Raw genomic sequence first — 25221 nt, 5'->3', positions numbered from 1 at the left:
GATTACGGATTCATCGCCTAACTAAAATCCCGCCGGAGAAAGAAGCGGAGTAATTCCTGCTGGATTGCGTTCCTCGAGAACCACCATCAAATAATGATCCCTGGCCTTGTCAGGCATTCATCTTATCCCAATGGATCCTTATCGCTTTATCTTTGTGCTCCCCTTTCCTCCGATGAGATGAACGGCTGTCAGGCGCGCACTTGACTACTTCGTCACTATAACTGGGTCACGTTCATTTCGAGATTCATGACATTGTTATCTTTGCTCTAATAGTAAAAAATGGTCAAGTTTAAAATCTTATCTCACGCGCTATTCTCCTCCGACTTCTTCGCCTTGATATTAATCCATTCCAGCGCTGTCACTCCAAGGACACCGCAGTACGCCACGGCAGTTGCAATTGCAACATAGAGTGTCTGTGTCACAAACTTGTTGTACGCCAAAATGACTGCATCGTACAACGATGAGGGCACGGTATTGACCAGCCCGGTCGCATCCGCATTGACCACGGTGTTGGGGTCAATTGAAGGGACATCTTCGGCCAGGTTGCGGACTAACTGGTTGGTAAACACGCTCATCGCCACAGACTCCATGAAGGCTGCTCCGAGCTTCTCTGCGAAAATGATAATCCAAGGTCCAAATGCCACAACGGACAGGGAGGGGACTGTCTGGGAGGGTGAAAAGGCCGACTGCAAGCCGAACCCGATGCCCAGTCCCGAGGTCACTTGATAGCCAATCCAGTCGGCATGTCCGGAGTTGGCCTCTGGGGTACTTAGAAGACCGGCACCAATACCTAGGAGCACGACAGTTTCATATTTGAACGGCACGTAGTAGCCCACCACGGACGTCAAGAGACCTCCCAAGACAGACGCAACAACAAAGCGGAGGATCATGGGAAGGTTCATGATGCCCGACTCAAGGGCACTGGCGCCCTTGATGGTCTGAAACCAGATGGGGAGGTAATGTTGCAATCAGCACCATACAAGCTCTATCATGGGGAAATAGGTTGACTAACATAATAGAGCATCACGTAGAGGCAACAACACCGGCACAAAGCAGGGCAGAGCCCGGTTATGAAAGACGCGCATCGGCATTGTCGCCCGGTTTTCGCTCTTTATTTGCACAATGGTGAAGATGATGAGAAGGATCACGGTAATAACAAGAAGTGCAATGATGCGTCCGTTACTCCAGGTGTAGGTGGTGCCGCCCCATTGTAGGGCAAGCAACAAGCAACAAGCAGACGACGCCCGGCCACGGAGTCACTAAGCCAAGAGGGTCCATCTGCTTCACTTGTTCCAAGAGGCTGGTCTTGGTAGTCGCCTGATCATTCAGGGTTTGGATGAAGAAGATGATCACGGTAACCGGAATGACGCCCAGGGGCAAGTTGATATAGAAACACCCTATTCAGGTCAATATTGGGTTGTCAGTTGAGGCACCACCCTAGAGAGGTCCTAAAATCGCGGCGACACCTTACATGCACCCCATAAATCCGATAACCATAGGCCGTCGGCGTTCAGACCGATCAGGAAATGAGCTAGTTTCAAGCTGAGAATAATGACTAGGAGCTTAGCATTGCCAGTGTATTATGATTCGTCCGCGTTATCCTTGTGTCCGGCAGTAATCTGAGAGTGCTTGAATAGGTCTTGAAGATCGCCAAGTATGCGAAGGCAGCAGCCTCTAAGGGGTTCTCCTTCGGAAGTCTGTCGATGCTTGCTTGGTCCTGCTAAGGTCGAACCGCTAGACGCTCCTTGACAAACGAGAAGAGCTTGTCGCTAGTCGAAAGAACATTTGAATTCGCAATCGTAGCAGCCGTGCTGCAATTGAGGAGGAAGGTGGTTTAGTCATTGGTCATAATTATCATCACAAATTGATACAATTGAATCAATAGCGACGAGATCAGGTTGGTTGTAATGCTGGCTGAGGTAGCCGCGCGTCCCAATTGGCCAATGAGGGACTGAATGCTTATGATGCAAAATATCTGAATGGACATGAAGGCTTCATATCAACAGTTGAATTTTCTAATTGAAACGGTAAGCTTGCAATGGCATGGGTCTTGAAAGAGAGTGAGTGAGACGGAGAAAGATAAGATCTCTGAATTGAGGCGCTAACTGGTGAGCCATGGTGGCTCTCAATGATCTCCGGGCACTTCATGCCTTAGTGCTCAGGCTAGCCAGATTTAGTGTTAATTCCAGGCCGGCGGCCCGCAGCGCTTAGATCCATCACAACTACCAGTGATAGTCAAGATAGCCTACGGGTTTATTTGACACAATAACAACAGCCAGAATCTTCAATGGCTCACTTCAATTGACCATGCATAAGCGCCTTCAAATTGCATCTAAATATGTTTGAAGCACTCGGAATATGTGGCATGATAAATGCCTCGACATATACGCATATATAGAGGAATAAGCAGGCACTTTGCCCTCAACATCAATTCCCCGCAAACCTCAGTAGATTGACCTTGGCAGACTTCACGAACTCAAGGCTACGCCTCCCTTTCGGTCCCGAGCTAGCTACTCATCTCCCAAGGTTCGCTAACATCGTCAAATTCGGGCGCACGATAACCCTTCGCGCGGAAGACGTTCTCCCTCTCTATGTCATCCACGGGTACACCTTCTCGGGCCCCGACAACAACACTCTGACGGTCTCCATTTCCCGGAAGAAAATCACTTCAAAATGACGAGCACAACGCCAATGGCACCACCCACCCTCTCCTGGCCGCAATCTACCACATTCACGGCGGCGGCATGATCATGGGCGACCGCTTCATGAACCTCAACCTCCCCTTTTCGTTCCTCGCCTCGGACGACGTTATCTGCGCCTCGATCGAATACCGCCTCGCCCCGCAGCACCCCTTTCCTGGGCCTACCGAAGACTGCTACGCCGTTCACGGCGGTGTGTGTCTGAGATCGCGACAACAATCTCGAGGGGTGGACGGGCTTCCTGGGGGCAGAACGGGACACGGACGACGTGGGTGGGTATCAGACGGCGTAAATGGGTATGCGGCTGCGGCGCGGGCGGGGGGTCTCGCCGGGCTGTCGGAGACATATCTAGATTGGGTTCGACGGAGACGCTGCGCGATGAGGGGATTAGGTATGTATCGAGGTTGTTGGTGGTGGCGTGCAGTGTGAGTTGCATGTTTGGCCGGGGGCGTTTCTTGGATTCGATGGGCTTTGTCTTGGGGCGGAGTTGACGATGAGAGCGGTGGAGATGAGGGTGGATTGGTTGAGGAGATTGTGATTTGGGAGGTGTCGATAGATATAAGGTATTTCTATGGAGGAACGGAATGTTCTTCGCTGACTAGGCGAGTAGCGGAGGTCATAATACTGTTTATGTAAGGGATATAGAAGATATTCATAGATTATTGTGATCTGATGCGCAAACTGAATCTTAGATACTGATATAGGTTATCTATGGTATGATATCAATTTGCACAAAGAGGGTGGGAGTTTACAGCACGGCGAAAGCTGAAACATAGCTCACCGAGCTGTCATTCACATCTGTGATATCAGCACTTCGCTCATATCTGACGAAATGGAATTTGCCCCTCTTCCCTTCCTCTTGGCTGGTGATTTCTTCGAGGGCAGCCATGATGACACCGATTGGATGACGGCCGCACACGGTGTTCCCCGTCTTTTCGACTGCGTCCAGAAAACTCGCCGCGCGTCCCGTGGTGATAGCCGCCATGGTCGCAATATCGAAAGCTGAGATGCTTTCGTGAATTGCTGGCTCTTGACGTTGAATGCGGTCCCGTCGCTGGAGGGAATGACCGGCGGATACCATCTCCACGGTTTGTTCTACGTCTCTGTGGTTATTTCCCGGCTGTGGGAGCGAGTCCGCCGAAAGTGGGAGAACTGGTCCGGGCTTCGGTGCCTGGGGAACGTAGTAAGTGTAACGAAAGCGCAAGCCCCAGTGACAAAAATCAGAGCTGATAACGAATGCGTTCTCGGGATCTTTGAGGTAAGGAGCAAGCAAGGCCCCAAAGGCTTCCTCGGTGGCGGCAGAAGTGCTTCCCACCATAATAGGAACCAGTGGTGGATACTGAGATGTCGGTATGTCGGGATATTGGAGTTGAAGGAGACGGTGGATATAAGGGAGATGGAGCTCGATACTGTGCTCGGCTTCATCAACAGATCCACTCATGGTCGTGAAAGAGATGTTCGTTCCACTGCGCTTGACAGCTTTGGTTGATAAGAGCTTAGTGATAAGCTCGGTATCAAGCGGCAGAGGGTCGTCAGAGAGCGGGGTATAGTACGATGTGAGCTGGGGGAGAGCAAGCGTAGTCAAATAATGATGGTGGGAGGGGCCTAGCACGAAGATCCGTTTTCTGATGATGGAAGTAAGTTTCCAAGGACAAATACGCTCAGGGGTACCTATGATCCTTACGCCTTTGACAAGTCCAGAGCCTTATAGGCATGGGCAGCACATGGCCCGGAGTATGCATAGCCCGCATGTCTGTAGGATCAGCACACAATCAAAAGATGAATGGGTGTCTCAATCTGGACATACGGAGCAATGATGATGCGAGCACCAGGCACAGGCAGTGATCCGAGACCTTGAATCTCGTTGGGGACTTGAGCTAACCACTGGTCCAATTGACGCGTCAGAGTGTCTTGACTGTCGGAATACCAAGAGCCAGCGTGGGTGGCTTCACGAGAGGGCATGGTGGGCTAGTTTAATTCTTTAACGGACATATGCTAGCAAGGATTGATATGAGGACAAGTAAAAGAATTGCGAGAGTCAAGAATGTCAAGGAGCTGGGTTGCTTCGCCGGTTGGTCATAAGACAGCTTGATGAAGCAGAAGCGGGGAAGCGGGACTGCCCTCGTCATAGGCTCAAAACAGTGGAGTTTGCCTCATTCAGGTATCAAGATTCGAAGCTCCCCGCTGCCGGTATGCCGATCATCGTACCTGGCAAAAGAATTAACATATCTGACGGGCGCAAGTGTTGCAATGTTGTGGTTGAGATAATCGTGAAATGCGTTGATCTTGATTGAGAAGACTAGCTGATCGGTTCTGATGACGTTGCTTCTGAGATGCAAGGCCATTCCCGGCAAGCAAAATATATATAATTACCTTTGCGCATATATAAACACTTAATCAACACAGCTGCTATACCTACATCCATACACCAGAGTGACAACTTAACATATCCTACTCTAGCCTTCGCAACGAACCAACTAGATGGGTTGACGCGTTTGGTATCATCGTATGTGTCTGCATAGTGTCGGGAACCGCACCAACCCTTCTCATATCTCAACCTCAACGTATGATTCTGGTAACACGAATTTATCATGCAAATGCCCAAGTCAAAAGACTCAATTGAACTCCACAATAGCTCTAACAGCCTGGTCATCTGTGAACTACAGAGATGGAGGACATAATCTACCCGAACCAAGGTACGGCTGGTCCATTCAATTAAACCCTAATTTGGAATAGCGCATACTTTGTGTATCGCTACGCGGTCTCGCCCTCATTTTCTCCGCGATCCGACGCGCCGCCAGTGCCTCGACCAACCACGCCCGAAAAGGCTCTACCCCAGCCTTGCCCTGTTCCCTCCCAAGCATCTTCTAAATAAGAGAGCTGTTCTATCTCATCCTTGACTCACCTGCCGAGACAATCTCTCACAATCGCTCCCATAAGTCTATATATACTTTCATCGGTTAACATCACATTCGTTCGACGACCAGACGTTACGCCATTGACCTTGCATTCGACAAGTGAATCTGTACATTAAGAACCATGTCTCTCAAACGCAAAGCTTCGTTCCCAACCCTTGAATTACAAAATGGCACCTCGGCATCTATGAGAGAGACATGGAAGGATAATCAGATCCCTCAACACCTTAACAGTCGCACACGAAAGCGGTTCAGGAACGACCGCCCAGAGGATGAAGTTGTATATGGTGAGAGCACTTAAGTACTCCAAACGATGCAGGCATTGTGTTAATGTCTGTTAGAAAACACACTTCGTTGGCTGTTCACAGCCCAACAGCAACAGAGCTCGGTACCCCTTGCGTGCGAGGAAGAACAACCGGAATTTGAGTCCACCTTATCCCCTGAGACAGTCGACCCGCGCCAGCAGACGTTACTCAGATTCTTCCGTCCCTGTCAATCATTCCCCAACAAATCGTCCCCGAACACTTTCATGCAGAAAGCTAGCGATGCTCCATTCTTCCGCGCGGCACCCGTGCACCTCCACAACATGCAAACGTCTTCTCTAGCTCAGTCAACGGGTAGCAGTGCATTCAGCTCTGCTTCCCAGACCACGTATACCGATATGGATATCGAAATGGAATCGGGCAGTGATGAGTCAAACTACCAATTCAAAGGACGGGCTGGCGGTCTCGCCTGGATGGGACACCCTAGGTTCAATGTCTGAACGTCGAACAACAGCTTCGGTCTCTATTCTATGTCTATTTTTTTCTGTATCAGCGATTATACCAAGGTTAATTTCGTGCGTCACTGGGGTACCTTACCGGCTGCTGCTGGTCACGTCGGTTCCATTCGATCCCGAGCTGATGCGTCATCTCCTTCTTGATATCTGCATGGCATCGCTCATCTGTATATCTGCAGCTCCAAATACATTGCACTATTATTTTTGTTCTTAAACACCGTTGAATACGCGTGATTCTGTTAGTATTAATGGTGCGGCTTAGAATGTCGAGATGGACAAGCGCCTCGGACGCGGCCTGTACCTGTATCATTCCGCATATGCTGACATACGAGCGTGTAGTGCGAGATCATTGCGGATGGGACTGTATGGATCAATGTCCACAGTCCTTCTCTGGCTGGAATAGTAAGCTGTCTACCAAAACTGGCTAGTACTGTTTTGGGTAGCACCAACGTATTCACAAAGAGGCCTGAGCAGGAAGTAGCAAATCAAAGCAATGAGGTTATCCCTCACGTTGGCATAAGAAAGTTGATTTATGAGACAGGGTGGCTGAAGCTACAACATGCAGTCACACGCTCAGTTTCGGGTGTCACATGCGGGGAAGTAATGCCTCAGGTCTCCAGCGGCTCTATCCTTGCGCTACGCTGTTGACCATCTTTCTTCTCCCGAAGACGACCAGATCACCAACCGGAACACGCCCAATTAGCTTCAGAAGCCGTCGCCTCAGCTGAAGATATAAACCCCGCTTGATATTTCCCGAAGACTGCACCCAGGCAACTGTTACCCTCTCGTTTAACATCGGACAACGCAGAACAGTCCAGACCGCCAAGTTCTCCCCTGCTAGTGGTCGCCTTCACCCCCGCTCCCAAGAGAAGGTCAAGCCGGCAGCCTGCCTAGGAACGACTGATTGAGCCAAAAGGAAAAGCTATACAATCATGGATGAGAACAAGGCCGTGCAATACTTGGAATCGCTGATCGGTCGAGTCCTCCGGGTGCACGCGACAGACACGCGCATTTTCGTGGGCACCTTCAAGTGTACAGATGCGGTAAGTGGTTTCCACCCGCCTTTCCCTTCGGATTTGGCGGAAAGATACGAGTTCTCACGCAGTGCCCGCGGTGACTTGATTCTTGATCTGACCTCTCCTTTTTTTCCCTGCATTAGGCACGAAATATCATACTTGCCAATACCCACGAGTACCGGTTTCCCTCTCCGTCTGCCGTTCGAGACGCGGCCACGAATGCGGACGAGCTAGCCGCAGAAAGCGCGGCGACCGCGCAGAATATCACACTGTCCATGACTAGTCGGTTCATCGGGCTCGTGGTCGTCCCCGGTCAACATATTACCAAAATTGAGTTGGAGGAGACCCCGCAACAGGGCCGTATGCGGGACACCCTCGGGTCATAGTGAGGTTGCGATCTCATCGAGACAGACTACTGGAAGCTTAATTACCCTGCGGCACGGGTTACTCAAGCCACGAACACGAATACTACACTTGTGCTATTTGGGATATGAAGGGGAGGGTCCCGGGGAACATGCTGGGAGGGTGTTGCCTATATGTTAACCGAGCAGACGCATAAGTAGCGCAAAGCCGAAGCAGTCTGCACGCTTACCTGCGCGAAGGACCCACACATAACCACGCTTCGAAAACGAATTGAACTGGGTTTCCCTGCCTGAGCTGAGCTATTGTGCGAGCCAAGGCGACGCCCTCGAGCATTCCAACCACAACGTGGTCAGGAGAAATTTTCAGACAAAGTCGTTGGTGCTTGGCGCAGTGCATGGGCTTGGCAGCAGCAGCCACCGTCGTGACCATGCTTCCTGGGAGTTGGAGTTGAAATGGCGGTGTTCCTGCAGTTTGGCATACCGTCGATTGTTGAGATGCCGAGTTGGTGTGAAGGGTGTCTCGCATGGCATGATTGTTGCGTCCGCAGGGCTGACACAAAATCAGGAGGTAGCATAAGGGCAGTCCAGGGCGGATGACCGCTCCAGGGAATGGTGACGATTTCATCACATCGAACCACAGGATCATGGCTCGGAGCTTTGCATTGTGTATCTATAATCAGCCACCTGAGTGGATCAACAAGTCACTCATGACGGCGAGTCGGCTGTGGCCGGAGCGTTCTAGAGGCTGACTGTCGGTGATCATCCGAAGATAAGTGATGCGTCCGGGATCCAGGCAGAATTGAAATCTCCATGCATGAATCCAAGAACGACGAACCTATGATCTCTGGAAAGGAACGAAGCCAAGGACTTGGAGGGAGTGATGCGGAGAGAAGAGACCAACCATGTGGCTATGCGACTTCCGCGTAAAGAAGCACTGGATTTCGATTAATGCTATAGTTTTCATGAGAGATATGTTTGCGATGGAGAAGAATGGGATAGTCATATTGTCATTGATTATCCCACCGTAGTCACTAGTGTTATAAATAAGTCTGATGGGGACTCAGAAAGTCTGGATCGAAGTAAGATTTGACTTGAGGTGATAAGATTCTGTGGACAGTGACAAAGAAACCCACCCTTGTTCATCATCAAACATCATCATACTTACGGTGTGAGTGGGTTTGAGTGGGTGTGTGCTATAATAAGCAAGTGGTTCCTCATCTCACCCCGATCCAGCCAGACAGCCCTGGCAGTAACTTAACCCTTCCGCTAAGTTCATTCCTCAGGCTTCAAAGAGCTGGAGCTACCAGGCTTAAGCTTCCCCCGTTCCGGGCCGACCGATTAATCCGGACTTGCCACACCCGTTCAAGGTTGGCTGCAGGATTCGAGACCAAAAACGAACTGAGCTGTTAAAGTAAGTAGCCTGGAGGTAGTAAGTAGTAGGAGTTAAGTGGAAAGTACTCAGGTAGGTAAGCCTGGGGTTTGAGGCGAGAACCTTCACTTTCTTCCCCTTCCACACCGTTTATTTGTCTCTTTTTTCTCCTCCCCTCCCTTCCTTCTTCTGCCCTTCCACAGACTGGCTTCCATCCCACTGTTATTGGTATTGACCCTTCTAGTAGCTCGGTTGTCTCAAACCTGATACTTTGTGGCTTGTGTATGTGTGCGTGAGAGTGTGAGTATTATGGTCTGGTCTGGTTTCGATCCCCATTCTTTTCACTGCCACATCCCCCGTGATGACGCATCTTCTTCGCCTGTTCAACTCTTATCGTTTCCCCCTCCCAGATCTCTCCCACGTCCACCCCCTCCCCCGTCAGAAACGCGCCCCCCCTCAAACTTTACCTAAATTCTCCGTTCGAGTATCTTACCTGCCTGCTCTCCATCTCCACGTGTCACCTTTTTCAACTGGTTTCTAGTGCTTCCCCGGGTGGTATTTGTCATGAACTAGTGTTCTGCTTCTCGTTTTCCGCCTGGTCATGTTCCTTCATCGTCCTAACGGTCGCGAATTAGGAGCTTCTCGGCGAATCGGAGCTTATCCTTCCGAACACTAGCTCTCGGTGGCTGATGCTTTCGTCTCCCCCAAGTCGATGCAGTGTCCATCCATTCCTCCCTCTAATTCTTCTGCGCCATTAATCGACTCGACTCCCCTGTATCCTTCGCATCATCTCGGAGGGCTGGATCCCTTATCTTCGTACGAACATCTATCGTGACCGGTATTAACACCCGCTTCGCATCGTCGTGTCTTGTGGTCATCAACTGCCCTCGTGACGACCTTCGACCCTGTCGACTCCACCATCAGCGAAGTACCTTCTTCTCTTTGTATCTCTCCACCTACACTAGGAGCCATACCTAGCTAAGACACCTGCTAGCATTCCAGCACCTAGCAGGGCTTAGGACTCGGTTGCTGAACCTATACCTATCGTCGAGCGTTTGGGATTGAGCTTGGCAGATATTTGCCGCTGCGGTAATGGGTCAATCGCATTCCAAGGGCAACAATGGCCCTGGCGATTCTTTGCAATCGTATCCATCCTTTTCTCGCTCTGACACCAAGGAATCCCTTCGCTCTCTTCGTGGCTCGATCCGATCCAAGATTCGTAGCAGCGACAGTCCCCGTGCCTCCACATCTGCTCTGTACCAAACGGAAAGCCAAACCGATAAATCCGATGCTGGCTCGATCAAGTCGGCGGCAAGTAGACGCAGCTCCACCAATCTGAGTACTCAATCTCCTGTTGCCGATGATTCTGCTTCCAAAACCGACTCCTTGGAACCTCCTCCGTCTCCATCCCTGTCGAACAGTCTGAAAAGAGGCCACAAAGATGTGAACGCGATGCAGCAGAGTGGGGAGGTTGATCTTGTATCGGACGCCCCGCCGACCGGTGTCGCGCCCAAGGGTCCGTCCACGCAAAAAGTTGGCGAATCTATCCTCATCAAAAGAGAAAATCAGTTGAACCCGATCCTGGACTTCATCATGAATACCCCTATGCACGAGGCATCTGGATCGCCGGGAATGGGGATGGGCGCTTTGAAGTCAATTGACCTGGACGACATGATCTCAAGACTCCTTGATGCCGGTTACTCGACCAAAGTCACCAAAACCGTCTGCCTAAAGAACGCGGAGATCATGGCCATTTGTACCGCCGCACGGGAACTTTTCCTATCTCAACCCGCCCTCTTGGAGCTGTCGGCTCCTGTCAAGATTGTTGGCGATGTCCATGGTCAATACACCGATCTCATTAGACTGTTCGAGATGTGTGGTTTTCCCCCGGCCTCGAACTACCTCTTTTTGGGTGATTATGTGGATCGTGGAAAGCAGAGTTTGGAAACAATTCTGCTACTGCTGTGCTATAAACTCAAGTACCCGGAGAATTTCTTCCTCTTGCGTGGCAATCACGAGTGTGCCAACGTCACTCGGGTATATGGATTCTATGACGAGTGCAAACGGCGTTGCAACATCAAGATCTGGAAAACCTTCATCGATACCTTCAACTGCCTTCCCATCGCTGCTATTGTCGCTGGCAAGATCTTCTGTGTTCACGGTGGCCTGTCGCCCAGTCTTTCTCACATGGATGACATCCGAGGAATCGCCCGTCCGACGGACGTACCGGACTATGGACTGCTGAACGATCTTCTTTGGAGTGATCCTGCGGATATGGATGAAGACTGGGAGCCCAGTGAGCGTGGTGTCAGTTATTGCTTCGGTAAGCAGGTTATCATGAATTTCCTGCAACGGCATGACTTTGATTTAGTCTGTCGAGCGCACATGGTGGTTGAAGATGGCTATGAGTTCTATCAAGATCGTATCTTGGTCACCGTTTTCTCTGCACCCAACGTGAGTATTTCCCATAGCATGTGCCAGTGGTGTCATTCTTACTAATTGTTTCTGAACTTAGTATTGTGGTGAATTTGATAACTGGGGAGCCATTATGTCTGTCTCGGGCGAACTACTGTGTAGCTTCGAACTTTTAAAACCGTTGGATTCTACGGCTTTGAAGAACCATATTAAGAAGGGTCGGAACAAGCGAAACAGCATGCTTAGCAGTCCTGTAAGTCGTCCCTTGCTTGCTCACTTTTTCTTGCCAAGTCCGAACACTGCTCCCTTGTGTAACAATGCCGAGGTGTTTGTACATTGGACGATTCTTTCTCTTTTCGCGCTGGTGCGTTGACATGACTATAATGCTAACTTTTGCAGCCTGCAATTGTCTCGGCACAAAGCTACTAGAAGTCCCGGTACTTGCATGCCAAGTGATCACTATCCGCCATATGTCACCATCGAAATGCCTGGGTCCTACACCGTAAAAATTGACCAATGCCCATCGTTCGCTATCGGCAGTGCAGACCTTTCCAATTGGCTGAACTAGCACAGTAGCACCGTCAACTCGGCAGCTGCACCACAGTTTCCCGTCAAAATTTCGGGTGCCAGCCTAAGATATGCCACTGCAGTGCAGTGATCCTGGCTCTACCGACCAATTCCCTCCACTCATCCGATCCTCGGCTTAGCAGATGCCAGATATGCCAGGTTCGTCATCTCTCATGTTACTCAGAATCGACAGCATAGCGAGCCGATGCTCCGAGACACACGTCCTCGACAGACAGACCTTAGACTGTCCATACATGGTCCAACCAGCCGTACAGTCTTTCCAGACCTGCAAATACTCATTTGCTATACAGGGAGGAGGAATTTATGACTCAAAAACATGAAAGGAGCTCGGGACGATGCGAAAGTCGCCTGCGTGCTTTCTTTAGTATGATAAATCATGGTTCGCCATCATCACATTTGAACACTGCAACGATAATTTGATGCGTCACGATATGTATGCCGTATTAAGCAAATCAACAGGTTCTGGGTCGTTTTATTTTGAATTCTTGTTAGTTTGCTGCCTTCTGCATGAAACATGGTTCGTTCGATCTGTTTAACTGCAAATCGGGTTTGTGGTAGATATTTAAGAGGGAAATTACACTGGCGTTTTATTGACTGGCAGGTCTCGTTCCGACCTTTTTGTTCTTAAGTGTCTTGTGGTCCGTCTTTTCATCTATGAAAACGCGTTTACCATTGGGAGTTTACCGAAAGGGTGTATGTACATCACAAAATACAGACAATCGAAATCCAATAATGACAACAGACATCGGATTCGGGTAAGATGAGCCGGCCTATCTACCCATAGGTAACGATCGAGGCAGGGGGGGGGGGGGGGGCGGGGCGAACCAATTTCCATCTTGATGATCTGCTGTTGCTGCTGCTGCATCGTAGTACGTCAACCACGAAACTTTCGAGTGGCCATCATAGTACGTCACTTTGACTTTCGAGCCAACCACTGTACCTAATATCCTGTTTCATTTTCTTGTTTTGCCATTGTCTCTCCAGGATAGATAGACGTTCCCCATAACTCTTAGACTGAATAGCCACTTAGTCATAATGCTGTCCTACACCCGGATAATGACCGCTGGTTGAAGTAGAAGAACCGAGGACTTGTGCTTGACTTTTATGCGCCCCAAGAAAGATATCCCTGCGAATGACTTTGCCAAATATACGGGGACTGTTGCATCCTCTGGCACACGATGGATAAGATGGGCAAATGAATTGATAGTATGGTAGTTGGAGCGGCGGTGCCAGCTGAATCCCTCGCTCAACGAACACCCTCGAGAAGCCGGTTGCTAGGTGCTGGTGATCTGATGGTGTGCGGGACTGCGTGGGATACTAGACTCTGATCTCGCTCGAAAGTGTCTCTTGGGCTTAAACAGAATGGGATTGAGGCGCCTCTTCTGGTGAGTCTATCCGTTCGGATGCAAGGTATCACTCCCGCTGTTAGCAAATAATCATGGGCTCATGGAGACGGCCTTGAGACGTCTTCGAGCATAAACCAAGAGCTAGTCCGGTGTGAAGAAAAGCATATCGCACGAATGGCTGCGTTGCCTGTCAGCGTAATAATGATTCGAGTTGCCATAGGGGTCTGGATTCGTCCCTAGATCGAGTGTATAGCATGCTTATGCTGCTATAGCTGACATATAGGTAAGTCACGGTGCATGGCAGACTCAGGCACTTGAGATTCTTTGTTTCCATCATGCATAAGTGGAAGGTGAGATCCATGAACCTTCTGCCTCTGATGTTTGCCTCTCATGAGCGAGTACATATTGACTGTCGGACTTGGTTGGTAGCGGCTTGGGAGCGATACTTCCTGCCAGATGTTAAGCCATACATAAAAGTGACCATTGTCTCGGATTATCCTAATAGCATAGTTTAGTACTACATTGTTGCAGACTTGAGGTGTCAAAATAAGGGCCACTCGTAGCCGCAAGGACAGCCAAGCCTAAGCTTGTACCTGACTATTTCCATCACTATCGTTCCTTGGCGTCGAAGACAAACTTAAAGACGCACAAGACTTGTACTTAGGCTTCAGTATATTACGCGAATTCGAAGGGCTACATGCCATGTCTTCATGAAAATCAGCCACGGGCATCTGTCTCGCACCCCAAATCAACCCTTACAAAGCGTCCAAAGCATCGGCACTTGGCTCAACTATCTCTGCACAGAGACTAGGGGCAGTGGGCTTATAAGTGGAACTACAAGTGAACTTACTGAAACTCATCTCAGGCATCTCATAACAAAGTACGGAGCAAGCATTCAAATCCACTCAACACATACTTTGAAACATAGTCTTATATTTTCACAGCACAGAGAAAAGTCCCATCGTCCCAGTGTCAGCCCTGACGCCCGTCTGTTGATATCAGAGAGAGGGTCATACAGGCTCGAGACTCTGTACGTGTTACTTCTATGTCTGGTGGTTTGGGACAACAGTGCTTGAATCTTAGAGAGGCTGGCCCCTGAACCCAGGCTGCTGCACAAATTATGCAGATGACAAAGCATATGACCGCTTGTGTACAAGCATGAAGCTAGACTATGATAGTACTAGCGCAAGTCTCCGAAAATGGGCAAGTAACAGATTGCTCATTGCCTAACAGCAGCAGAGCACAACAGAAGAAGACTCAGGACTCAAGAGCATAATGCTCGATCTAGGCCACCAGCCGTCTGCCTTCTGGCACAATGCTGCCTACCAATAAATCGCCTGCGTCTTGTCATTGAATGCATCACCCTTCGGAGTCCGCCAGCCCGCCAGGCAGGCCCGAACTAGGTAAGTAGCCAGCCAACCAGTCACTATAATCCGTGCAGCCTCACTCTGCCGCCTGGCAATTAGTTCCCATGCAGCCTAGCCCCAAGAAAGAGCTGAAATGGCAGGCTCCTTCAATGACTCAGAAATTAGGTAAGCGGTCTAGTCTCACCCTTCCCACGGTATCACAACAAAGCGGCCCCGAAAAAAACAACGCAGGTACAGCTGGCAGCACTGCGCAGATACCTACGTACTGTACCTTGCCCATGCGCATCGCGCATACGGGGTCTGTCTTGCCCTGGCACCCTCCTAACCTTCCTAACCTAGAAACCTCAAATCAAAAAATCAAGAAGCAGCCAGGACATGCATGCCTACATACGTACATACCTTACAGCTGGTACAGGAACTGACATGTCTGTCCTGTTTCAACTCCGCTCAATGACATTCCAGACCCGAGGCACGGTTGTTCATCTGGCGAAGTTGAGCTTGAGGTCCAGGCGCTCGCGGGCCATGATACTGATTATAGTACAGTGCATACGAATATACAGTATAGTAGCATACATTACCGGCCAACAACATATGTCTACTTCTAGGTCGTGAGTTCCAAGCACACGGGACTGTTTCCCTTCTAGAGTGATGAAAAGTACAATTACTGTAGTCTGAGCGAGCTTCCGTCTTTTCCGGGGCTTGTCTACAGAGAGCCCATTACGGCGTGCAGTCAAGACAGCGGTGAGGTCATGAAGGGGAATAAGGGATCATCTGATATCGAGGAGTAGAGGAGGGCCTACTAGTACCAATGAAGACTGGCTTTCTGAAGCTTCCATCCAACCACAAATGCGTGCTCACTGGGCTGGCTTCGGGGAGATTCGAACCAGAACGGAACGCTGTAGCTAGTCTAGGTAGGTATGGTGTTCTATGTCCTGACCCCGGTAGGGTTTAGGGGATTATTTTGGGTACTGGGGGCTTGGGGGCGGGGGGGAGTGGGTGGACGCGGTGCATAGCCAGCTTGACCTATCCTGTTCGTTCGTTGGTAGCTAACTAACTACCGTACCTAGTACAGAACCAAGGCTAGACTATATGGGCTCCATGGGCAAGTTAAGTCAGTGCTGCAAGGTAAGGTGGTACGTAAACTGCTTGGGGAAGAGCTACATGCTACACCGCAGAAACGGTCAGCCCGTTGAAAAATAGCAGTAGTATAACGTTGTTTGGCACCCGGGCTTTTCTTCCCCGAGTACAATTGCAATCGGACTGAAGTGAGATGGTTCGATTTTGGGAAGACCACTCAATAATCAGATAGTTCGTTTCGAAGGTTTAGAGACGGTGAGAAGGTATAATCGCGCAAACTATAGAAAGCTAGACTGCGCAGACCCGGTATTCGGGAAAATCCAAAATCAATTCTCTCGGAAGATGGTGAACAAGGCAAATCGATACAGCAGCATCATTATTGTCAATGTCTGGGAGGGAAAGGACGATCTTCTCACCGTCACTCACGTAGCACGCCAGCCAGTGATGGCAATGATACGATGTGAAGATGGCCAGGTAGGTAGGTATCCGGACACGGTGCTACTATTTTGGTCTAGGTTCGTTTCTGAATAAGCTAAGCTGCTGCTGCTGCTGAGTGTTATTGTTCTGGTGGTTCCTGGCCTTGGTCGAGAATCACTGGGGGCGTTCGTCCTGCTGACATGAGTCCATGACGGTATGGCACCGATGGAGACACACGGTCATGTGATCGAGTGTCGTAAGAGGCTGTAAATGATGCATTGAATACACCACTGCAGCCAGTCAGAGCTATCTGCAAGCTGTTCTATACGGTCATTTGCCGGGGTTGGTCGCCCTCCTGTGACCAGCCCGTCTCGTATAACAGGTAAGGCAATTGGGTTGAACCATACCGTATCTTGGGTCGAAGGGAAGGCCCAGACAAGACCAGCACTGCACGGATTATCACCACCATATCTGGTGTTCTGAAGAGTTGTTGAGAAGATCCAATACGGAAAATCCGTTGGTCGAGAGACTGTCTCACCCTCTGCCGCGCCACAGCATTAAACTGAAGACGCAAGTGGAAGGAGTCCGGGGCGATGAAGACGGTGTCCAACTTGAAATCAGGCGGTGCTCAGGAGTCAAAGTGTGGCTGGTGCCCGGGCAATAAGGCTCACTCGCCCTCCCTCCCTCCCTCCCTCACTGACACACTCGCTCTCTAAGGTGTATCCTGGGCCTGCTCACTCATTGAACCCAATGGGTCCTTGAAACCGCGCTTTTGTCGGGAACTTCAAGTGACGAATCATCCGGGTTTCCGCCTCGTCTCCAGTCGGGCTCTGTTTGCCCCTGGCAGGCAGCACGGTGGAGCCTTGGACGCTTCGATGAGGATTCCAGACATTCTATTTTCTTTGGATTTCGAATGATGGACCCCCATCCACAATAGGCCATGACGTCTGTAAAGCGCATTGGGATCGACGATGCTTTGTAGAGCGTAGGCGATGAGTGCAGCAGCAGGCGGACCCGGAGCTTCTTCCTACTAGTTGCTCTGCAAGATGACCGATCCTCCCTTCTTCCTGGGTCGTAAAACCCGGGGGAGCCACTAGAGATTCGATTTGGTCTGTTTTTGGCATTGCTCCAGGCCCCAGTCCAGATTTGTTTCTGGCATGGTTGTCTATTCCCGATATACTTCTTCCTCCTGTTGGGAAACATACAAAAGGCCCCCATCGTCCTGCCCTTCATCTCCCTTCTTCTAATCCAATCGATCAAGCAACTACTACTATAACAACGCAACAACACTTCAAACACATTTGGTCCCTTCTCTATTCTTCTCATTCTTCATTATCTTGTGAATCCTTTGCCTCCGTGTGTTCCATCATCCTCTTGGCTCTCTATTGTGTCTTGCTCAGCCACAGATCAGCCAGTCCTTATATATCTTCTGCCTCTGTCAATCCTCCTGCATTATCGAGCTCATATACCTTATTTTGCTACTGGCGGTCTTAACATTTTGACATCCATCTACTTTTATTATTTTATACCGACTTTCACCATGCCTCACAAAGTCAGCGATTCCACTTCGTCCCTGTCCAGCAGCGGCAGTAGCGGAAACCGGGTTGCTGTGACGGATATGCGAGGTATGTCTAGATCTTATCTCCGTCCATTCTTCTCCTCCATGATCTTCGAGCTAACCAACACTCTTGGAATTAGGATCGCATACTGGCCCTCGTCGAACACAGCCTCCGGTAATCGTTCATAACCAGGGTGGTCAAATCTACGACGAGACGAGACCTTCGGATTGGGACAAGCAACGGTGGAAGTAAACTCATCCACCCCAGCCTGTTCCGGGACGAAGAAGCTCCCCGAAGCGCTGCTGGGCAGCAGCTTGGGTCAATTTGTCGCCGGGACCGCGGATTATCCGCGCGGCTTCAATTCCAAAAGTGAGGCGGACCGATCGACGGCTGCTTGGCCCTTTCGAATGACTATCGTTCCGGCGTCTCTTTCGTTCTCGACCGGCAGGCGACGGATGATGCTCTCTCGCCATTCTGGACTCTTCGTCACCGCAACAATACGGACGGGATAACCTCCCTCCACTTCATCCCCCCTTGACGAAGATGCATTGCGTCTCCTCCGCTGCCGCCGTTCATGCCGTCAGTTCACATTGGAATTGTTGTTCCGGATTACCGCTAAAACCCCCCTCTATTGCTGTTTCTTTTCCATTTCTGTACCATACATCATCTGTGCCATATCTCGGGTTCTTTATGATCTTTGTTGCTTTGGGTTTCCTCTTTCGGGAGAGCTTCTTGCCCTCAGCTCTCTACCCCTCCCTCCCCAGACCTTCCTAGGTCCCTCACACCACCTCCTCCCCGACACGTACACACACGTGTTACATTCCTTCACCCACTGGGCGCAGAGGACAAGGTCGCCGAACACTATCTCGGCCGTGTCCCATTGTCAGAGTCAACTGCAACGAAATGAATCCAAGTTCTCAACCCTTGCTTGCTTGCTAGCAAGCAAGACTGACTAGGGATACTTCACTCTGAGACTCTGAGCCAGTGCGGTTGGCCCTCCCCCTCCATCCATCCCTTTTCAATTCCCCGCCTTGCCCCATGGCATTCGTGTACCATACCGCGTCTACTTCTTTTCTGTCATTTCCGCATAGCGTGGGGCCTTTCTTCTGGGGAAGGAAGTTGTATTCTACCTCACCTTCTGCTTACGCCATCTCACGTCCCATCATGTCATGTCATGTCACTCGTTCATTTGCTCGCATCCGCATCCGCACCTGCATCCGCCTATGCGAATGCACCAATACTGCACTGCATCTGCACCCTCCAGGATTACTCATGACAGTCTGCGATTGCCATCGGGGATGCAGCAACAGCAGCAGCAGCAGCAATAACAACAAGAGCGCAGGTCGCACAAGACCAACTCACTCACTTATCCCACGATGTACCTTTCCACTCTTTTGGACATGACCGATGCCGTTGTCAGCTAACCAACGATTGCCGGTGTGTGTGTGTGTGTGTTCGATAGGAGGGTATATCTGTATCATACTGTTGTTTTTCGGGTTTGTGATCACTAAATCATTGTACTACTTTCTACAATATGATAACATTACACTATACATGAGCACTTGGAAATCTCCTTGGGATGGCTGAGACCGACCGTACTTGTCAGGGTCTGATTCCACCGCATATCTTTGCTATCAATCAACACAGCAACATCCGTCATCATTAAATTAATACTTCCAACTCCACTGCGACTAGAATCTGGCTGGTGTACACAGCCAACCAACCCACCCACCACCCCCAATAACCTCCCATAGAAAACCACAAACTTCCCCATTCGCACATGCGCTGTAGTCGATATACACGATGGGCTAACGCCACGGTGTTGAAAAAAAGGGATGAGAAGAGCTAGTCGTCTCTTTATACCTGTTATTATTTTGCGGAGAGAGTTTGAGACGTACACACCCACAGCAGCACTCACTCTTCTCAAACCAACCCAGTCAGCAATGTGGCCGTGACCACAAGCCAAGAACCAACAGGCGTTTTGCACTGGTGTGTAGATGATTCTGCTTGCTTGCTTGTTGGCGGCGGCGGCGGTGGTGGTGGTGGTAATGCCGGACTGGGGATCCGATCATAAGTCAGACCGGGGAAGAACGAACGAAGCGCATCGCCCCTTCTTACCATTCTATCTCCTGACGAATATGCCAATAATATACGCCAAGGGTGGATGGAGATTTGCGAGAAATACCATCTACGGAGAGAAGCAAAGAATATTCTTGTATAAGTTTCTTCATGCAATACCACGCAGGCAAAGATATGAAAAAGAAGGTTGTGGTGGGGTCTTTCAATTTGTTCCATCTATAGCTCTTCTTCTTTCTTGAGCCTCCTTGCTAGTATGTTGTGTAGGTAGTGTGGAGAGTGTAGGTCATGTGTAATGTGTAAAAGCGCAAAATTTAGAAGGGGATAGGTGGGTGGTAGGGAGGTATGTGTAGGGCCGCGAGAAAAGATCTGGTTCGCCCAAAGCATTCAAATCACAAAAACCACAGGGTAGTCTGTTTTTGGGTTTCTCGAACTCCCTTGTCATGTTTGTTTTTTTGAGGGTATATGTATAATATGGTTTGATCTGTTTTCACTTGACAGGGAGCTCTTTTCTGCTTTTTTTTTTGTTGTTGAGGGAACCTCATTCCATCATCCAAGAAAATGATAAGAGAAACAGCGGCGGCAATACTATCAAAAGCATGCTCGCACTCCTGCTTGAATGAAGAATGGAGGTCGAGGTTGAGCCACATTAATGTTCTTTACGAGTGACAAATGTAAGGTCGGGCAATGTAGAAAGAGGAAAAACACAACACCTTCGGACCAGGCAGCCGCAGAGAAACGAAAGATCTGCATTGCTGGACTGGAGCTGCGAAGAGGGGGGAATAGAGAAAGAAAAACACAGTAAAATGCGGTAAATTCGAAGAGCTCGCGCTTGCAATGCTAGTTATAGAAGACGACAAAAAACGAGCTAGATGCAACTTGGTGAGCCCAAGGGGTGGTATGCGAATCGAAAGATGGGTATGCAATTTTTGAACAGGGAACAAAGGAAGATGGTGGTTGGAGGAGATAAACAAAAAGGTGAAACCCTATTCAGCAGATTGGCTGCGGTCGGATCGAGGAGAGATCGTAACCAGAGATGGCAACTATGGCACAAGACGCAAGGTACATCGATTCTAGGTGTCAGGAGAGGTGATGATATACTATCGATGAAGGGTACTTCCAGCCAGCTCAAGTTTAGTAGCCCGTGCTGAACGACATCTGAGGTTGGAGATATTGTTGTTGATATGTCGCTTCCTGTGCGTAAGCAGGAGCACCCGTGTAAGGAACACTAGGAGGGGGCGTGGGTGACGGTGAGCAGGCGCTCGTGCCAGCTACTCCTTTGGCAAAGGTGGGATTACCACCGTTGGCGAAGACCTCGTTTTCAGGAGTAATTGGCGGTGTGATGTAGCCGTGAGCCATGGTGGATGATTGCGGGGCCTTTTGCGGCGTCGCAAGACCAATTTCCCCTTCATAGGGTTTAGACTCGGCCGGGACAACATCGGTTGACGGGCTAGGGGGCGTGTAGCTCGCAACCGAGGCCTGCCGGGTGAGGAACTGCTCCAGGACCTTCGACACCCGAGAATAGTGGGCCGATGAGTACTTCCTCGAGAGCACCTGGGAGGGCTGGTGTAATTGTTGAGACAAGCCCACTAGCGTCATTGAGTCGTATTGAGAAGCCCATTCGGTGTGGCGAGGCTGAGTCCGGTTCAGAATGCACCGTGCCAGAGCCAAAGAGGCTCTGGCGAGATCGGACGAGGGCTTGGAGACGAATTCCCGATGGAACAAAGATATTTCCGCGATATAAAGAGCCAGGTGTTCGACTTCAGCGTCGTAAGGGCAATCCATGACGGCCATCTGTAGGAAGTTGTCTACCGTGGGATGTCCGATCGTCCAACCCAAAGTCTGCAGCACGTGCCACTCCATCTGGATGAACATGTCATCGTCGTAAAGGGCGCAGCACATCGACTTGAGTTCCTTGATGGTAGGAACACGGTCCTTCTTGTCACCGTATTTGGCGGCGATGAGTAGAGCCGCACACCCGACTAATTGATAATGTCTCTTGTAGACAACACGTTTCGAGCAGTATCGGTCGAGCAGGTTGATTGTCAGGAACAGGGTAGACGGCAACAGTTGGAACGCGGTATGGGCTTCAATCAGGAAATCAAGGAGGTAGGGACGCATGAACCATTGAATCTCGGTTTGAATGTCGATGGACTCAACGTCAGGAAGAGTGGCGGTCTGTAGAATTAGGATTAGCCAGGAACGTCTTACAACCAGCGAAGGGAGAACTAACATCCATGTCCAGCATGTGCGCCAGAATGTCATCACGGAATTCTTCGCTAGTGATTTTGGAAAGTTCATCCGCAATGGCATACTGACGCTCACGGGCAATCAGTCTCGCATGCTCCTTGGGTTCCATACGGGGAGCCGGGAAGTCATCATACGACTCCACAAAGAAGGTATCACAAGGCTGATAGCTAGAGGCAGGACGCTTTTGGTAGGCCATGTTGTCGGATTGGTGATGATAACGATCCGAAGGATTATTGTAAAGAGTGGATCTGATAGATGATTGTCTATCAGGAAACGACGGAGTTCAGAGAGTGACAGTCGCCGAATTAGTTGGGGAAATTAATGAGCGGAATTAGTTGGAAATATTAGGGTGTCCAGTAAGATGACGATAGTCCGAGCACTGGAAAGAGAAAGAATAGCCTGACAGCTGGTGGAGAGCCTTTTGCGGTGGCCGGAGCTAGATGAAGTTAAAATTAGTATATATGATATTAGGAATAGAAAACAAAGATAATGAAAAACTAAGATGGTAAAAGAGTGTGATGCAACATAGAGCGAAGCAAAAGGAATTATAAGATGTTAAAGAAAGGCTTGTAGTTGGGAAAGGAAGGCCCAAGGAGGGAAGAAGAAGGAAAGGTGGAGGGTGAAAAGGGGGACTCCCTGGGGGATAAAAAGGTACTAACCCAGATAGAAGGCCTTCGGGCAGAGGGCACGATGCAACCCTTACCGTGACGGCGTGTCTGGCATCTAGGCTGAGCCAAGACACAAGAATGACCCGGCGAGATGAACTCTGGAGGATACCAATTCAAAAGACGAAGTGCGACTGAACGCCTTCGCCCTAGGAACCGGTTCTTGAACTGGCAAGCCTATGTGCACTCCGGAATGTGGAAACAGGAGTACAGGCACGAACCCTGTGAAGGGGTGGGGAGATCGTCAGGGGGGGAATCGAGGTGCAATGAGAATGATCACAACGTACAGTCGGCAATCCAGTGTCCTTTCGAACGTTCTTGTGCAGGACAGGAATGAAGTTGCGAGATGCGAAAAGCGCTAGAAAGCCAAAATCCACATTAAAAGGAGTGAGGCTATATCGAGGCCAAAAGCGGAATTAATCAAGAAAGAAGCAATTGTCTCCTAGCAAGTAGAACAAGCAAGTTAGCCGTCAAGTTCAATCAATGCCATTGTGTGCTTCTCATGATCGAGGTGTGGGTTTGCAATGGTAAGATTGCTTGGACATCTCGGCGTCGAAAGCTTTGAGATCGTCCCTTCAAGTATGCGGGAAATGGCCTATACATTTCCGCCCAAGCACATGAGCAACCCTTAATTTCTTGTCCGAGTCGAAAGACGAATTCGCTTCTCTTGCAGTCAGCCTTATAGGTTGAATTGACCGATGCCCACTCCGAGAGAGGGCACCTCTAGTCATTCCTACACCCACGCTGCTCGTCTTTGTCTTCACAAAACCATCAACTTGTCCCCGATCCCCTTATCAAGACACAGTTTATTCCAACAAGTCCATCCCAGTCTTCAATTGCATTGAGACGCATATATGACGAATAGCATTGAGCCTGGGCTGTCCAATGCTTGTGAAGTCGAAACGTGACAATCTCGGGGATCCGCTGCGGACAATTGCTGACTGACAGGAACCGACCTCAAGGGATGCTGACCGTGCACTGACAGGAAAACATCGTCATATCCACCTTGAACTGGGGTCACAGCCCGTGTGAACGTTCTCCGGCGGGTTTGCCAGCGGAAGCAAACGCCAGATGAGAGGGTGATGTCTGGTGAGGGGACAAGATTGGAAAAAAAAAATTTGAAGCCTCACCTCTTAGGGAATCACAACCAAAATACAAGCATGTACACACAAAGCTTTCGGAAAAAGAACAGAAAAGAACCCTTCTCTTCGCTCTTCTAACCGGCAGGAGCTGAAATCAGGGGAATCCAACGGCCGATGTCACGGGGACGGGCACCGGATGTCAGATGAGGTGGGGAGGGGGGGAGAATTCGCCGTTTGAGTTAACAAACGTCGAATGAGGACGTCGAAGCAGGAGCTGACGGACACGGCTCGACTGGAGAGCTGGTGCAACGGGCGACAGACGAAGTTGACTGTTATAGTGCAGTCAACTGGATCGCAAGCCTGGGACCAGTCTCAGATCTCTCCAAAAGAATTGACGGGGTGGCAGGAAAAGGGGGGAAAGAGGAGGAAGGAAGGAAGGGAGAGAGGTGAAGATAAGAAGAATTAGGAGGAGAGGAAAGTGAGGAGGAGTTGCTCTCTCTCTCTCTCTCCAGACGGGGTGTAGTAGAAAGAAAAGAAAAGAGAAGAACCAGAAGAGATGGGACGAGAGTGGCCCGGAGATAGAAGTCTCTCAAGAGGATCGCTGCAGGTTAGCTTGCCCACGATGTATGGTAAACCATGACGCTTTTCGTGTATCGATTGTGGTAATTGGTATTGTGTCCCGAGGTCCCGGAAGTTACTGCTATGAAAGAGCGGGTTACGGGAAGGAGAGAAAGGTACTAGGTACCTGTACAGTATGAATGTATGTATGTATGGACTGGTTCTGGTTTCATCTGGTTTCAATGATACCTTACCGCCGGGCACAGTTGAAGGTTGGCTGTGGGCTGGGCTGGCCTTGGTTCTCCTCTTGCCATGGAACTGTCAATTCTCTTACTTGATCTGTACAATTGTGCATACTGGAATCAATTGGTTTGATGCTATACTGAACTGTCTCTCCTCTTCTTGGGGTCTCTTTAGTTTCCAGAAACACGGTGACCGAATGCTTCGCGTTGTCTGTGAAACGTATGGCGTAGGTAGAATTTCCATCCAGATCCAACCAGTAGAGTGGTTGTGGAACAGACCTGACATAAGGAGGTCGGGGGAGGGAGGGGGGCGGGCGCTGCTGTAGTCGCTGCAGCAAATTACTGGATCATACCAAAAGGTTGGTCAAACTGGAACCTCATATGCAGATACTATAGTAGTTAGCTGGTCTAGGTAGGACGTCTCAGGGCAATTCAGGGTG

General features: G+C 49.9%; 8 protein-coding genes across 8 annotated transcripts; 5 read left to right on the top strand and 3 right to left on the bottom strand.

The window, feature by feature from the left end:
* Positions 1–245: 245 nt before the first annotated feature.
* Positions 246–2047, bottom strand: BO97DRAFT_471066 (uncharacterized protein). Its single transcript, XM_025700011.1, has 4 exons — positions 1755–2047; positions 1232–1397; positions 1044–1182; positions 246–938 (listed from the first exon to the last, which is right to left on the bottom strand). The coding sequence occupies exons 1-4, from the start codon at positions 1840–1842 to the stop codon at positions 303–305; spliced, it is 1029 nt and encodes a 342-aa protein (XP_025550471.1). The 5' UTR covers positions 1843–2047; the 3' UTR covers positions 246–302.
* Positions 2048–2750: 703 nt separating this feature from the next.
* Positions 2751–2991, top strand: BO97DRAFT_425630 (uncharacterized protein; the record flags this gene model as incomplete). Its single annotated transcript, XM_025697081.1, has 2 exons — positions 2751–2892; positions 2951–2991. 2 exons carry the CDS (start codon positions 2751–2753, stop codon positions 2989–2991), a joined length of 183 nt encoding a protein of 60 aa, XP_025550470.1.
* Positions 2992–3363: 372 nt separating this feature from the next.
* Positions 3364–4737, bottom strand: BO97DRAFT_370741 (protein MEMO1). Its single transcript, XM_025692785.1, has 3 exons — positions 4507–4737; positions 4384–4452; positions 3364–4324 (listed from the first exon to the last, which is right to left on the bottom strand). Exons 1-3 carry the CDS (start codon positions 4659–4661, stop codon positions 3448–3450), a joined length of 1101 nt encoding a protein of 366 aa, XP_025550469.1. The 5' UTR covers positions 4662–4737; the 3' UTR covers positions 3364–3447.
* A 769-nt stretch (positions 4738–5506) lies between these two features.
* On the top strand, positions 5507–6518 carry BO97DRAFT_443959 (uncharacterized protein). Its single transcript, XM_025698416.1, has 3 exons — positions 5507–5901; positions 5956–6411; positions 6475–6518. Exons 1-2 carry the CDS (start codon positions 5739–5741, stop codon positions 6375–6377), a joined length of 585 nt encoding a protein of 194 aa, XP_025550468.1. The 5' UTR covers positions 5507–5738; the 3' UTR covers positions 6378–6411; positions 6475–6518.
* An 806-nt stretch (positions 6519–7324) lies between these two features.
* On the top strand, positions 7325–7794 carry BO97DRAFT_347404 (LSM domain-containing protein; the record flags this gene model as incomplete). Its single annotated transcript, XM_025691852.1, has 2 exons — positions 7325–7435; positions 7552–7794. The coding sequence occupies 2 exons, from the start codon at positions 7325–7327 to the stop codon at positions 7792–7794; spliced, it is 354 nt and encodes a 117-aa protein (XP_025550467.1).
* Positions 7795–9956: 2162 nt separating this feature from the next.
* phzA (putative serine/threonine protein phosphatase) lies at positions 9957–12124 on the top strand. The gene is made up of 3 exons (XM_025689836.1): positions 9957–11593; positions 11655–11807; positions 11954–12124. The coding sequence occupies exons 1-3, from the start codon at positions 10232–10234 to the stop codon at positions 11981–11983; spliced, it is 1545 nt and encodes a 514-aa protein (XP_025550466.1). The 5' UTR covers positions 9957–10231; the 3' UTR covers positions 11984–12124.
* A 5658-nt stretch (positions 12125–17782) lies between these two features.
* Positions 17783–18306, top strand: BO97DRAFT_100652 (uncharacterized protein). The gene is made up of 2 exons (XM_025689835.1): positions 17783–17974; positions 18048–18306. Exons 1-2 carry the CDS (start codon positions 17890–17892, stop codon positions 18158–18160), a joined length of 198 nt encoding a protein of 65 aa, XP_025550465.1. The 5' UTR covers positions 17783–17889; the 3' UTR covers positions 18161–18306.
* A 2812-nt stretch (positions 18307–21118) lies between these two features.
* BO97DRAFT_347344 (G1/S-specific cyclin) lies at positions 21119–22430 on the bottom strand (the record flags this gene model as incomplete). The annotated part of the gene is made up of 2 exons (XM_025691851.1): positions 21119–22162; positions 22218–22430. The coding sequence occupies 2 exons, from the start codon at positions 22428–22430 to the stop codon at positions 21119–21121; spliced, it is 1257 nt and encodes a 418-aa protein (XP_025550464.1).
* Positions 22431–25221: the final 2791 nt, after the last annotated feature.

This window comes from Aspergillus homomorphus (assembly GCF_003184865.1).
Source record: "Aspergillus homomorphus CBS 101889 unplaced genomic scaffold BO97scaffold_23, whole genome shotgun sequence".
NCBI classification, from domain to species: Eukaryota; Fungi; Ascomycota; class Eurotiomycetes; order Eurotiales; family Aspergillaceae; genus Aspergillus; species Aspergillus homomorphus.
The sequence above is the reverse complement of the archived record's forward strand: the minus strand, read 5'-3'. Positions and strand labels throughout refer to the sequence as shown.

Bases quoted from the DNA above. Each gene is read 5' to 3' on its own strand.
- BO97DRAFT_471066 (XM_025700011.1), bottom strand. From the start codon at position 1,842: ATGACTAAACCACCTTCCTCCTCAATTGCAGCACGGCTGCTACGATTG. The intron at 1,183-1,231 runs GTTGCTTGTTGC...CTACACCTGGAG, and splicing joins TGGCCGGGCGTCGTCTGCTT to TAACGGACGCATCATTGCAC. The intron at 939-1,043 runs GTGTTGTTGCCT...ATCTGGTTTCAG, and splicing joins CTCTGCCCTGCTTTGTGCCG to ACCATCAAGGGCGCCAGTGC.
- BO97DRAFT_370741 (XM_025692785.1), bottom strand. From the start codon at position 4,661: ATGCCCTCTCGTGAAGCCACCCACGCTGGCTCTTGGTATTCCGACAGT. The intron at 4,453-4,506 runs GTATGTCCAGAT...CTGATCCTACAG, and splicing joins GCTCGCATCATCATTGCTCC to ACATGCGGGCTATGCATACT. The intron at 4,325-4,383 runs GTAAGGATCATA...TTCCATCATCAG, and splicing joins GCTCTGGACTTGTCAAAGGC to AAAACGGATCTTCGTGCTAG.
- BO97DRAFT_443959 (XM_025698416.1), top strand. From the start codon at position 5,739: ATGTCTCTCAAACGCAAAGCTTCGTTCCCAACCCTTGAATTACAAAAT. The intron at 5,902-5,955 runs GTGAGAGCACTT...AATGTCTGTTAG, and splicing joins AGAGGATGAAGTTGTATATG to AAAACACACTTCGTTGGCTG.
- phzA (XM_025689836.1), top strand. From the start codon at position 10,232: ATGGGTCAATCGCATTCCAAGGGCAACAATGGCCCTGGCGATTCTTTG. The intron at 11,594-11,654 runs GTGAGTATTTCC...TTCTGAACTTAG, and splicing joins CCGTTTTCTCTGCACCCAAC to TATTGTGGTGAATTTGATAA. The intron at 11,808-11,953 runs GTAAGTCGTCCC...TAACTTTTGCAG, and splicing joins ACAGCATGCTTAGCAGTCCT to CCTGCAATTGTCTCGGCACA.
- BO97DRAFT_100652 (XM_025689835.1), top strand. From the start codon at position 17,890: ATGCCTCACAAAGTCAGCGATTCCACTTCGTCCCTGTCCAGCAGCGGC. The intron at 17,975-18,047 runs GTATGTCTAGAT...TCTTGGAATTAG, and splicing joins TGCTGTGACGGATATGCGAG to GATCGCATACTGGCCCTCGT.